The sequence below is a fragment of the Amblyraja radiata genome, chromosome 8 (assembly GCF_010909765.2).
Source record: "Amblyraja radiata isolate CabotCenter1 chromosome 8, sAmbRad1.1.pri, whole genome shotgun sequence".
NCBI lineage: Eukaryota > Metazoa > Chordata > Chondrichthyes > Rajiformes > Rajidae > Amblyraja > Amblyraja radiata.
In genome coordinates, this window is record NC_045963.1 from 13,108,242 (window position 1) to 13,121,725 (window position 13,484).

Sequence of the window (13,484 nt, forward strand, 5' to 3'; positions counted from 1 at the left end):
ATTAATTCTAGACAACAGATCTAAAAAAATCTAACCCCATTAATTCACTCAAGGTGTATTATGATGTGTTCTACAGTATGAAGTGTACAGCAAAACATGCACTTCCAGAGTGGTCTATTGTGTTGTTTCTTCAGTGGACCACGGATTTATTTTACGAGCAAAACATAAAGTGCTGGAGAACTCAGCCAGTCAGGCTGGATCTATGGAGGGTCCAAAGAAGGGTCTCGACCCAAAACGTCACCTATTCCTTCTCTCCAGAGATGCTGCCTGACCCGCTGAGTTACTCCAGCATTTTGTGTCTATCTATGGAGGGAATGGCTAGGTGACGTTTAGGGTCAGATCCCTTCTTCAGGCATTTAAGGGGTTGGGAAAGATCGAAAATTTCACGTATTTAAATATGTTGTTACCAGTAGTGTGGGAGAAAATTCCATGAGCCATAATTGCCACATACATACCCAAAAGTAAAAATGTAGAAAGTTACAGTGTGTAAAAAAATAGATATTACAAGCTTTGTAGTCTCCTTGTACCAATCAAATGCCAAATTCAAAATTGTATATTTTGAAAATGGGCAAAGCAAAAAGTAGCATGTTCTCTAGAAAGGCTTATTCTAAAATAATTGATCGGAAGGGTGTGATTTTCAGTCAGGACGTCTGTATCATTCAGTCAGTGAGCTCGTGGTCCGGAGCCCTTCTCTATTACCCCTCTACATAAATACAAAGTGTCAATGCCTCTTCAAGGTCTACTAATCCACCCGTAGCTTCAGTTGCAGATACAGCTGAAGGGATTTGGCGCTCGGGCAACATTATGAATTTAAATGAATTTTTAAAATCCGATACGTTTAAATCATTCAAAAGCTACAACCACGTGATAAATAGCACTAAATAAAACGGAAGCAAATAAAGGCAAACAGAAGAACTTGAAGGAGAGAGAGAAAACAACACGCATAAACTTATTTTTAAAAATTCATATAACATCCCTAAATGACTGGTACAAATTACTAAATAACGTGGGTGGACAAATATGCTGGAGAAACTCAGCGGGTGAGATGCTGCCTCACCCGCTGATTTTCTCCAGCATTTTTGGCCACCTTTGATTGTTCCACCATTTGCAGTTCCTTCTTAAAATAATGTGGGTGAATGACTGTACGTGCACACCAGGAAGAAGCCCGTGGTCACGGTCTGGAGCCCTTAATGACTGTAAGTTTTAAGAAATTCTCCCGTTAATTTTATTCAAAGGAACACGGCATCATTAATACTGGGACAAAACACAATTATATTGACTGAGGAATGCAGATCGATGTATTGATGACACATTGTATAACTACGTGTTAACTACTGGCTGTTAACAAGTGCTAACAGTGGCAGTTAACAAATTGTTTTCGTCTCAGTTGAATCATGTGATAAACGAGTCTAATCTTTCTGCAGTACACATTAAACCCGAGCTGGAAACTGAAAAGTAGGGGAACCCCGTCCCCCTGCGTACCCCCCCCATTTCCTGTTCCACCCACATCCCAAAAACATGTCGGTTAATTGCCCTTTGTAAATTGTCTCTAGTGTGTTGGGAGTGGATGCAAACGTGTGCCTCAGTATTGCTAACCAACCTGTTGTGTTGTATTTCAAAAGGGCCTGTCCCACTTAGGCGACCTAAGCTGCGAGTTTAGAAGAGTTTGCCCTGGACTCAAACTCGCAGCATGGCCGACACGAGGTCCTAGGAGGTCGTATGAAGTGGCTGAAATTCTCCTTCATGTTCGAGGGAGGTTCCCGCCTACTCGCGGCCTCAGCTAGGTCGCGGAAAATTTTTCAGCATATTGAAAAATTTTCCGCAAGTAAAATTTGGTCGGCATGGGTCTTTTTCACTCGTAGTGCACCGGAGTGGGGTCGCTATTTACTTATATGCAGTCGAGGGCAGCCGTAGGCCATCGCCATCGCTGACCAGCCATTTTGATTGGCTCATTGGAGTTTCACGACCTAGGAAGACCTTCTCTCCCCTTCTCCTCCCCTTTTGTTTCCCCTTCTCCCCCCCCCCCTCCTCTCTAAAGGACTTATGGTACTCTATGACAGCCATTTACCTTCCTCTTCATCGCGCAAACAGCGCTCCTCCGCTGTCCTAGCCCTCACCTTCGCTGTGTGTGTGTGTGTGTGTGTGTGTGTGTGTGTGTGTGTGTGTGTGTGTGTGTGTGTGTGTGTATATTCTCCCCCCCTCTTTCTCCCCCCCCTCTCTCTCTCCCCCCCTCTCTCCAAATGAATAATATTAATATATCAAGTGGGGTGGTTAGTGTGTGTGTGCGCGGGTGGTAGTTAGTGTGTGTGTGCGGGCAGTAGTTAGTGTGTGTGGGGGTGGTTGTCAGTGTGTGTGCGTATAACGCCGCAGGCGCCCCCCCCCCCCCCCCCCCCCGCAACTACGCGTTGAGGGGACGGGACCTAACGGGTCCCACTTGGTCTAGTTGCACATAGAATTATGAAAATATTCCAATTCCATTTATTCCATACATTCAGTACATCAGCTGTGCTGTGTGAAAATGTTTTCATGAACAACTGAAGAGCTAAGGGAAGAGGTAGCTCCAAGAATTGCTATCCTGGATAATTTCAGACCCAGCATGTGAGTGCAAGGCTAATCCATTTGCAACTGTGCTCTGCGGAAGCAGAAGATGCATCATCAAAGCCAAATTTATGGCAATTCAATGCACTCAACATGATAACATGAAATCACCACAACCATTCACCATAAACAACTGCTTGATGCCCAGTTAATCCAGAGTACTGTGTTACTATAAGGAAGAGACTTGTTTGAGTCTATGATTAATCTTTGAGCAATGATTGTTATCCCAACACAATAGTTATATGGACGGGAAAGGAATGGAGGGTTATGGTCTGAGCGCAGGTGTATGGGACTAGGGGAGAATACGTGTTCGGCACGGACTAGAAGGGTCGAGATGGCCTGTTTCCGTGCTGTAATTGTTATATGGTTATATGGTTATTGTTATGGTCTGAAATAAGATCATGGATAAAGAATTGGATGAAATGAAATAAGAAACAACTTGCAGTAGAGTGGAATTCCCTGTTAAAACATGATACCGGGTGATCACGATGCTAAATAATGCAAGTTGGATTAATGAACAGTGCCTGAATCCCATTAATTATGCAAGCTGAGATCAAAAAACGAGTTTTCCCAATTGATGAACCATGACAGAATCGAAAGGAGGATCAACTTTCTAAAACGAAATACAACTTAAGTCTTATAAAGCATTTACAAGAACTGATTTTGACCTTTGTTTTACTCAAATGTAAAATGGCCCTTGACAAAACAATTCTATCATGAAATGATAAAAGGGCATAAAACCAAACTTGAAATGCATTTCAACCAGTACCCAAGAATAAGTGGACCATGTTGTTTCACAGATTTTTGTATTCTAGAGAAACTCTCAATTTTTTAAATAAAGTATATGGGCTGATGTTTGAGTAGCAATATGAATAATCAATCATGATTTAAGGGATCTCTAAACAGCATGGTTGCCATTAGTAGCTTTGTTAGTAAGGATAAAAGATCTAGCCTAATATTTGAGACTAATAATGTTCCATGGATAAAGTGTTTCACTGCCTGCAACTGACCTGCTTTCAAAATCCGATCAAACATTTGGGGCTTGAACAAGACCATGAGGAAAAATGTGTTCAAGCCCCAAATGTTTTACCTCTCTGCTTACTTCAGAAGTTTCCTTATGCTATTTTTGGCTTATTTAAGCAGGAGATTCAATTTCTGTTCTTTCAATTCTGTTATCACCAATTATTCCAATTCATTCCTGTCCCCCGTTAGCAGGTATTGTTAGCAATTCTATTCTTGGGAACTTCCCTGGTCTCTTTCAAATCTGCCATTATAACATAATTTACATCCTTGTAAATCACCAAAAAATCTCCAAATTACATTTTCTTTTCATAGACATTGAATGTAATGTCACTTTCTGTAAAGTCAATCATTTTTTGCCTGTCCGCGTGTGAATAAAGTGGTAAGTGTCATAGAGAGATTGAATTTACTCTCTTGCACCCATCTTGTCCTATTATATATTAATGCACATACCTGACAAGTGGACTTTGTGGAGAATGATCCCCCATGTCGTGTTCACAAGAAGTGGATAATCTGACTAATTGTCACCTGGTGTACAGTGACTATAGTGTGTACAGTCTATAAAATGCTCTGCAATTCCTCAAATATTCTATGCCATTTGCACCTTTGAAACCTATGACCTATATCACGATTGAGGATAGGAATACATTTCATAGGAATATCACCACTCGTGCGCATCCCTCCAAGTCACACATTATGGGATAGCAGCACATTTGGAAAGTGGTGAAATCATTGGACAAAGTCAGCATGGATTTACGAAAGGTAAATCATGTCTGACGAATCTTATAGAATTTTTCGAGGATGTAACTAGTAGCGTGGATAGGGGAGAACCAGTGGATGTGGTGTATCTGGACTTCCAGAAGGCTTTCGACAAGGTCCCACATAAGAGATTAGTTTACAAACTTAAAGCACACGGCATTGGGGGTTCAGTATTGATGTGGATAGAGAACTGGCTGGCAAACAGGAAGCAAAGAGTAGGAGTAAACGGGTCCTTTTCACAATGGCAGGCAGTGACTAGTGGGGTACCGCAAGGCTCAGTGCTGGGACCCCAGCTATTTACAATATATATTAATGATCTGGATGAGGGAATTGAAGGCAATATCTCCAAGTTTGCGGATGACACGAAGCTGGGGGGCAGTGTTAGCTGTGAGGAGGATGCTAGGAGACTGCAAGGTGACTTGGATAGGCTGGGTGAGTGGGCAAATGTTTGGCAGATGCAGTATAATGTGGATAAATGTGAGGTTATCCATTTTGGTGGCAAAAACAGGAAAGCAGACTATTATCTAAATGGTGGCCGACTAGGAAAAGGGGAGATGCAGCGAGACCTGGGTGTCATGGTACACCAGTCATTGAAAGTGGGCATGCAGGTGCAGCAGGCAGTGAAGAAAGCGAATGGTATGTTAGCTTTCATAGCAAAAGGATTTGAGTATAGGAGCAGGGAGGTTCTACTGCAGTTGTACAGGGTCTTGGTGAGACCACACCTGGAGTATTGCGTACAGTTTTGGTCTCCAAATCTGAGGAAGGACATTATTGCCATAGAGGGAGTGCAGAGAAGGTTCACCAGACTGATTCCTGGGATGTCAGGACTGTCTTATGAAGAAAGACTGGATAGACTTGGTTTATACGCTCTAGAATTTAGGAGATTGAGAGGGGATCTTATAGAAACTTACAAAATTCTTAAGGGGTTGGACAGGCTAGATGCAGGAAGATTGCTCCCGATGTTGGGGAAGTCCAGGACAAGGGGTCACAGCTTAAGGATAAGGGGGAAATCCTTTAAAACCGAGATGAGAAGAACTTTTTTCACACAGAGAGTGGTGAATCTCTGGAACTCCCTGCCACAGAGGGTAGTCGAGGCCAGTTCATTGGCTATATTTAAGAGGGAGTTAGATGTGGCCCTTGTGGCTAAGTGGATCAGAGGGTATGGAGAGAAGGCAGGTACGGGATGCTGAGTTGGATGATCAGCCATGATCATATTGAATGTCGGTGCAGGCTCGAAGGGCCGAATGGCCTACTCCTGCACCTAATTTCTATGTTTCTATGTTTCTATTATCCTTACTTATAATTATATCACCATGCCTTCATTGTTCCTGTGTCTAAAGCTTGGAACTACTTGGTCTACAGCATGTGGAAATATCTTTACCATAAGCATCACCTTCTTAAGTGCAACCAGGGATGGTTAATAAATGTTCCTCTTGCCAACAATTTCCCCCAGTATTCGTTTAAAATAAAATTAAGCCGTGTGATGTAGCCACATCACATATTTACACTTTAAAGGGAGAGTGTCGAATTTCTAACTCTTATTTCCCTATCAAATCTTGTCTATATTTAATGAACCACAACTTTGCATTTAAAACGGACCATAATTTGGGCTACCAAGCATAAATATTTAGTTATTAGATTAGTAATTGTGGGATTTTAGATAAGAGAAAAAAAATTACCAGGCTATAAGTAAATGCAATCTCATAGCTTCTAAATTTGTAAACTTGGCGTTAGGGTGTTGATGGGGTAAAAGTGTAACATGGAGATGCCTATTGCCCTTATACCAAAAACATCGAGCAATAAAGCTAAAAAGGTGCATGCTATTAAAAATAAATAGTTTCCAATCAACATGGAAATAAAATGGAGGTTGCAGATGAAGCAGAAGTAAAAAAAAGTTTGTAAATTCTTGTAAACCAAGGATAATGTATGCCAGGTTGATATCATTACCTTACTATGTTAATTAGATTATGTATAAACCCGTGATTTTGATATTTAACTCTTAATAAGATAATAAGTTAGTGGAAAATACTCTTTTTCCAAAAGACAGTTTCAGTCAAATATATTGCCCTATCAAATGGAAAATAAAAGCAAAACCTTGAATATGGTAAGATACTAACCGTACAGATCGATCATCGCTGCCTGTGACAACCAATGGTTTCTTAGGGTGGGCTGCCAAGCCCCAAAGCTCCCCTTCACAATGGCCCTGCATTATCAGGAGAGGTTTGTCACGTTCGCGAACCATCACTTCAAATATTTCGCTATCCTGGGTTCCAGCGAGAATACGGTCCGCCTTCCAACAAACACTTCTGATTGACAGGCCTTTAAAAAATGAAAGTAAAGCAATAAGGATATCTCTGGCACCACAGGACTGTGATCAGTTCAGTTATTGAATTGGATATCATGAACGGTGCTATCATTAGGAGATAGAAGATGTAAATTGAATAAATTAGATATTAAAGAGCATCAGCAGCCTCTGAAGAATAAGATTCCTCAAGTTTTTTAAAAAACTGCTCCCTTTGAAGCTAGTTTCCAGCACACAGGTCCATGGTCGGCAGATTAGATCCAAGTTATACCAAATAGTCCTTGCATTATGTGACAGGCTACGCCTGTATCAGTGGCCTGAGCTGTCACAGGTCACACATGCCAATGGATTCTGAGGAGGCTATTCAGTTGTGCACTGCAAGAAATTGGATGTCACAAGGCACCTTCTTGTATCAGTGCATCATGCACATGGAAAACTGGTAAATTGCATACTTTGGATGCTGTATAGTTATTACCTAATCATACTATATCACATTTATTTTAGTATGCCTCACTATATAGAAATGCCAAATTAGTGCAGACCAATAAGAATATCAGTTTCATGTCCGATAGGCATCAGTGTATTTGGAGGGCTGTTTCACATCATCAGTGTTTGTTACCAATATTGTACTCCAATAATTTCCATGGCCACAGTTTAAGAGAGAACCAGACTCAAATAAATTTAAGTTCGCCATTAAAACCCTGACCTGAGCTACCAATCACCATTTACTCTGCATTGTCATCTCTAGGTGTAACTCTTTTGATATTCTCCAGGATAACTTCTCAATACAGGCTTTTGCAAGGAGATTACCTAAACTTTGATACCTTTCCTTACTTATCAATGATAGGCACAAAATGCTGGATTAACTCAGCAGGGTAGACAGCATCTTCAGGATCAAGGATGTTCTGCTTCCTCTCTAGTTTTGTAAATTCTGGAGGTGGCTAATGAGGTCAATGTAAGGCCAGACTCTTTTACATATGGGACAGGACTTTGGTGATGCCCAGGTGGTTGATACAAATACGATAGATGCTCCTGAACACATCATCAGTGATGTAACCTGGAGTCATTGGGTGTTTCGGGTCTTTCAACATCAGACACCCTCACCCAGGCGACCCAGCTGTGGTTGATCAGACCACGACTTGTGTTCAGGTGGCATTCGCTCCTCCCCATGGACCTCCTCTCCTGATCCAGAGCCATCTCGAGGCCTTCTCCGCTGCCTCTGTGGTGTTCTTGATGACCTTTCTCCTCGCCACTCCGTTTATATTCAAGGCTTTGTAGAGCGATTGCCCTGCAAAACCTCTGCAGCCAACCTTGATGGGCATGCACCTTGCCTTCCAGCCCTGCTTGCGGCAGTCTATGACCAGCACTTCATACTTGGCCATCTTCCTCTCGTGGGCCTCCTCCAGACAGTCCTCCCACAGCACAGTCAGTTCCAACAAGACGATGGTAATTAGCCTGTGATGTGGAATATCCTACATTTATCACTTAAACAGGATTTCTGGGTGCTCCCAATGCATTACCTCAAAATAGCATTCTGAATGCTTCTTTTCCACATGACAGTCATGGGCCTAAGATTACCAGAGTCAGCAGGAAGAATGCACTATTCTTATTATGTGTGGGGATTGTGGAGGGGGGGGGGGGGAAAGGGGGAAACTGTATTTCTCAGTCCCTACCTGGTCGGAGAGGCAGCTTTTCTCCGAGCAGCATCTCGACCCGTCCTTGCGGCCTACCATCGGGGTCTGGAGCGGCGTTTCCTGACGGGACCGGCCAGAACCACGGCTTCAGCGGCGGCGCAGCGTTGGATCGCTGCGGTGCAGCGGGCAATGCCATGCCCAGGTCGCCGCGCTGGAGCTCCGGAATGCTGAATCCGCCGATTTAACATCGCGGAGCTGCGGGTCTGTGGAGCGGCCAGCCACGGGCGGTGGCGCTGACTTTAACATCAGGAGCCTGGGATCTTTCGCTGAGATCGCTAGTGGTGGAGCTCCATCCAGCGCGGCCTGTCGGCTTCGGAAGCCGCGGTCTCCAGTAAGGATGCGGCCGTTCCACGCATCCCAAGCCGCTGAGAGGGTTCTCCCGACGCCGGAGCACCATCGCCTGGCGAGAATGGCCTGAAACATCGGGCCCCGTAGTGACGACTGTGGAGGCCTCAATAGGCCCGACTATGGGTGGACAAGTGGATGGGGACTGGACTTTGTGCCTTCCCTCACAGTGGGAACCATTGTGGGGGGATGTTTTTATGTTTTATGTTTTATGTTAAATTCTTCTTTAATGTTGTGTTGTACTCTTATTAGTGTGGTGCAATGGCAACTTGAATTTCACTACACCATATGGTGTATGTGACAATAAATGAACCTTTGAACCTTTACCTCACACTACCAAATGCCTGGAATCGTCACTATCTCCAAATCTAACCCCAACCCCGCACCTTCTAACTCATTTGGCTCTCATTTCTGTGAATCATAACCCCATTTAATGTAACCTTAATGTTTACCCCACCACCAATCCCTCCCAACACTGGCATCTCTGAACTTAACCATCTTCAGAGTACTGATCTGGAATTCCCTCAGTCAACGACTGGGCCATCTTTAGTCTCCAAGGTGTTTGTCGCCACTTTCTGATGCCTCCTCTTTTGGCAGCATTTTATTTTGCCAAAGGTGCTTTTAAATGCAAATTGATAAACATTTTAAATCAAAGACAATTAAAAACGGTTCATTTTCCAGTAATATAGATGAGTAAACATGCCCCGAAGAATGCCATAGGAAGAATCATGGATTTTGTTAAGGTTAATTATTTATACCTTTATATCCTTGTTCAGACTCTCGAAGGTCAATTTTTGTGATTGGTTTAAAGTCACCATCCCATAGTCGGATGCACCCATCTCTCCCACCAGTAGCAAAACCTTCTTCACAGGCATACATACTAAATATTCCTGCCTACCAAGAGGGAAAAGAAAACATCATGAAAATTTAATTGTTAGTATTAACTGGAATATCATGGAACTATATTTGATGTACAAAACATACATTTACCCTACACAAGGGCAGAGCTCCAAAGGAACTTAGACTGAAGAGACATTTATAAAATAGCATCGATCTTCTGCTCACCACTCAACCAGCATCCCTGGATCAGTGAATTTACTCCATCAACTTTGGCATATTACTACTTCAAGGCCAGACTTAGAACTATGCCATTTAAAAAAATAATTTACAACAGGTTGCTGTATAAACTCAGATCATCATTTTTTACACTGCTTTAGCATAACAGTTCCACATCTGATGCTATATGAATATTTCAAGCTAAAAAAGTGAATATGTAAAATATTGAGAAAGAAAAGGACAGAATTTCAGACTAGTAAATTGCAGGACATGAATGAATTTCAGCTTTATTGACAGAGTGTGAACAACTTCAGTCCCAGAGACAGAAATTATGGCAGATAAAATAACATAAAATTGAACCTGCAATGCATAAAAAATTGGAATAGAAAATACAGAAATAGAACAAAACTGTTAACGAAAATCAAAGCCGATGGCTTGAAAGAAATAGGTTAAAAAATAGTGAACCCTTACACATTGAAACCCAATGAAATTGCTCACATTCAATTGCAACAAGCAGCAAAACATTTTTTGTATTCAGTAAATACATTGCGCCAGAACTAGGCCTTTAAACACAGCTGAACAAAATTATGGACATATTCTTCTATAGATAATATATCATGGTTGGATTCACATCCCCAACACATTCTTGACATCTCTCCATCCTAACATCAGCAACTCCTTCCTCTATCCCTACCCACTGCTCCATTCCTGTCCCATATGCACGCAGATCTCTGCTTGGACCCTCAATGTTTGTGATGTGGATTAAAGTCTTGGATGTGAATGTATGAGATATGATCACCAAATCTGCAGGTAATACAAAAATCAGTGTCATATCCAACAAGCAAGATTGCACAAGGCATAATATAGATCATCTCAGAAGTTGGGCAGAGCAACAGCAAATTGAATTTAAACCTGGTAAGTTCAAAGGGTCGCATTTTGGAAAAGCAAATAGGGGTGAAAAATACCTAGTAATTGGTGGGGCCCTAGATTGTGTTGATGAAAAGTGGGACTTGGAATACAAGTTCATAGATCCCTGAAAGTGGCAACACAGGTGGATAAGAAGGTGAAGGTATTTTGAATATACCCACATTTGGTCCATATCCTTTTAAACCTATCCTATCTGTGTACCTATCGTACTTGCCTCAATTGCCTGCTCCAGTAGTTCATTCCATAAACCCACCATCCCCTGAGTGAAAAGGTTGCCCGTAAGGTTCCTATTTAATCTTTTCCCTCTCACCTTAAACCTATATCCTGTAGTTCTTGATTTCCAAGTCCTGGGGAAGTCTCTGTGCATTTACTATCAATTCCGCTCAAGATTTTATACACCTCCACAAGATCACAACATAGCCTCCAGCACACCAAGGAATAAAGTCTTAGCTTGCTCAATCTCTCCCTATAGCTCAGGCCCTCGAGTCATGGCAACATCCTCGTAAATCTTCAATGCACTCTTTCCAGTTTTGGTAGCACTCTTCAGGTTGGCCTGGTTGAAGACCAGGGCTATGATGAACAAAATCTCTAAGTACTTTGTTTCAAGGCTATTGGTTGCTGTCTCCATCTGGTCTCTATCCCTTTTCAATTTTTTGCTATGTTCAGTAACACTGCATTGAGCCTTAGTACCCTTGCCCTGCAGTATATTATAAAACACACATACCCATCTGTGCAGGATCGGTAGTTCCCGATGCCTTTTCACTTCCTAACTGCTAAAACGTTCCTCAAATTATATCCCTGCTTTTTGTTACCAAATTTAAACAGCGACCAATTACATAATGTAACACCAAGGAAAGGATACTATGCCCCATGTGTTTTACTTACTCCATGGGCTCCTTGAATTGTGCGGACCAAATTTAGCCCTTTCCAGACGTAAATATCACCATTTAAAGCACCAGAATATGTTGTTTCATCTCTCGCACAGGCTAAACATAATATGGTCTGAAGGTCACCAGTTTTACCGAAAATTCCCCTTTTGGGTGTTAGTGCATTTCCACATAATGTCCAGAACTGCAATAAGAAGTTAAAAAAAAAATCATTTTCAACACATTTTCACTATCTCATTGTTTTTACAACACAGTGACTAATTATTTGGTATTGAAATTTAGAAAACATGTAAAAAATGATACTCTGTCCTCCTACATATTCTTCATTATCCCAAATTCTAAATTGCTTCTGAAATCTTTAGACAATTTTGAAATTATCTTCCTTTGCTAAAGAAAAAGCAATTTTGTAATTTCTTTAAAATCGGTCATTAAAATTTACATTCAAATCATGGAATCCTCTTTTCTGCTTGGCTTCTGCAAAGGTGTCATTATCAGAAGCCACTACTGTTCTGGAATAAATCTATGTGAAAAAGAGGCAAAATGTAAATTTGAACTAGCTTAGTAGTTAATAGTTTAACCCCCACCCACCCCCCTCAAAAAAAGCTAAATTAGAAGATCATGAAAAATGTACATTCCTGAATTGCCATGGTTTCCCTGAATTGCCATTAAATAAACATGATCAGGAATGGATAAATGGAATTACAGCAGAAGGGGGATGAGAAGAAACACCAAACATCATTCAGAATGGAAGCATCTGGATTCCTAAGTGCATGGATAGAAGTGAAATAAAAGTATTTACAAATTTATGTTTAGTTTAGTTTAGTGATACAGCACGGAAACAGGTCTTTCAGCCCACCGAGTCCACACAGACCAGTGATCCCCACACATTAACACGAGGGACAATTTACACTTATACCAGCCAATTAACCTACAAACCTGTATGTCTTTGGAGTGTGTGAAGAAACCAAGGATCTTGGAGAAAACCCACGCAGTCACATGAATAACGTACAAACACCGTACAGACAACACCCGTAGTCAGATTTGAAACCGGGTCTTGGGCACTGTAACCGCTGTAAGGCAGTAACTCTACCGCTGCGCCACCGTGCCACCCCGATCCGGATTTCAAGCATTTGATAAATGCCTCCAAAGAAGTCTATTAAACCAAAGGCTTGGAGGTTTGTAGCAATGTTCAGTGAACCCAATTCGAGAGCCGTAAATATAATAATGAATTGTGGAATTATGGAAAGTGGTGGAATGACATGGAGTAGAATGAATTGACTGAATGCGTTGTGCTGTTCTTTATCATTAGGCATGAAAAAGATCAAGACCACTGAAATCAAATAAGGCAGGTCAGATTGTAGTGAACAACATTGATGTAATATGACAATTATGGGCATTGAATCAGACAATTGTTAAGTGCCACACAAGGGGATAAAAAATGAAACACAGGCATCAGAGGTTTTGAAATACTCAAGAATCAAATTGAAAGAGATTTACAACTGTCAGAACTATTTTCCCCAGGGTGAAAATTTCAAAGGCAGGAGGGCATAGCTTTAAAAGAGGGGGAGTTATTTCCCAGCGAGGCAAAGTTTAAAGGCTATGTGCGGGGCTAGTGCGGGGCAAAGAATGGTGAGTGCCTGGAATGTGCGGCCAGGAATGGTGGTGTAAGCAGATACATTGTGGCATTGAAGAAGCTTCTAGATAGGCACATGGATATGCAGGGAATGGAGGAATATGGATCATGTGCAGGCAGAGATTAGTTTAACTTGGCATCATGTTTGGCACAGACACTGTGGACTGCAGGAGCTGCCCCTGTGTTGTACCGTTCTATTCAATGAACAAATACAACAGACACAAGGAATTGCAGATGCTGGAATCTTGCTAGAAAACAAAGTG

At 41.8% G+C, this 13,484-nt stretch overlaps 1 protein-coding gene across 7 annotated transcripts in view; it reads right to left on the reverse strand.

The window, feature by feature from the left end:
• eml6 (EMAP like 6) overlaps window positions 1–13,484 on the reverse strand; it is a 192,328-nt gene that overhangs the window by 135,611 nt on the left and 43,233 nt on the right. For all 7 annotated transcript variants that reach the window (XM_033025217.1, XM_033025216.1, XM_033025214.1 and 4 more), the window contains exons 5-7: window positions 11,587–11,772; window positions 9,477–9,612; window positions 6,495–6,696 (exon numbers count right to left, since the gene is read on the reverse strand). In XM_033025217.1, coding sequence (XP_032881108.1) covers window positions 6,495–6,696; window positions 9,477–9,612; window positions 11,587–11,772 — 524 coding nt within the window. The remainder of the gene's footprint in view (window positions 1–6,494; window positions 6,697–9,476; window positions 9,613–11,586; window positions 11,773–13,484) is intronic.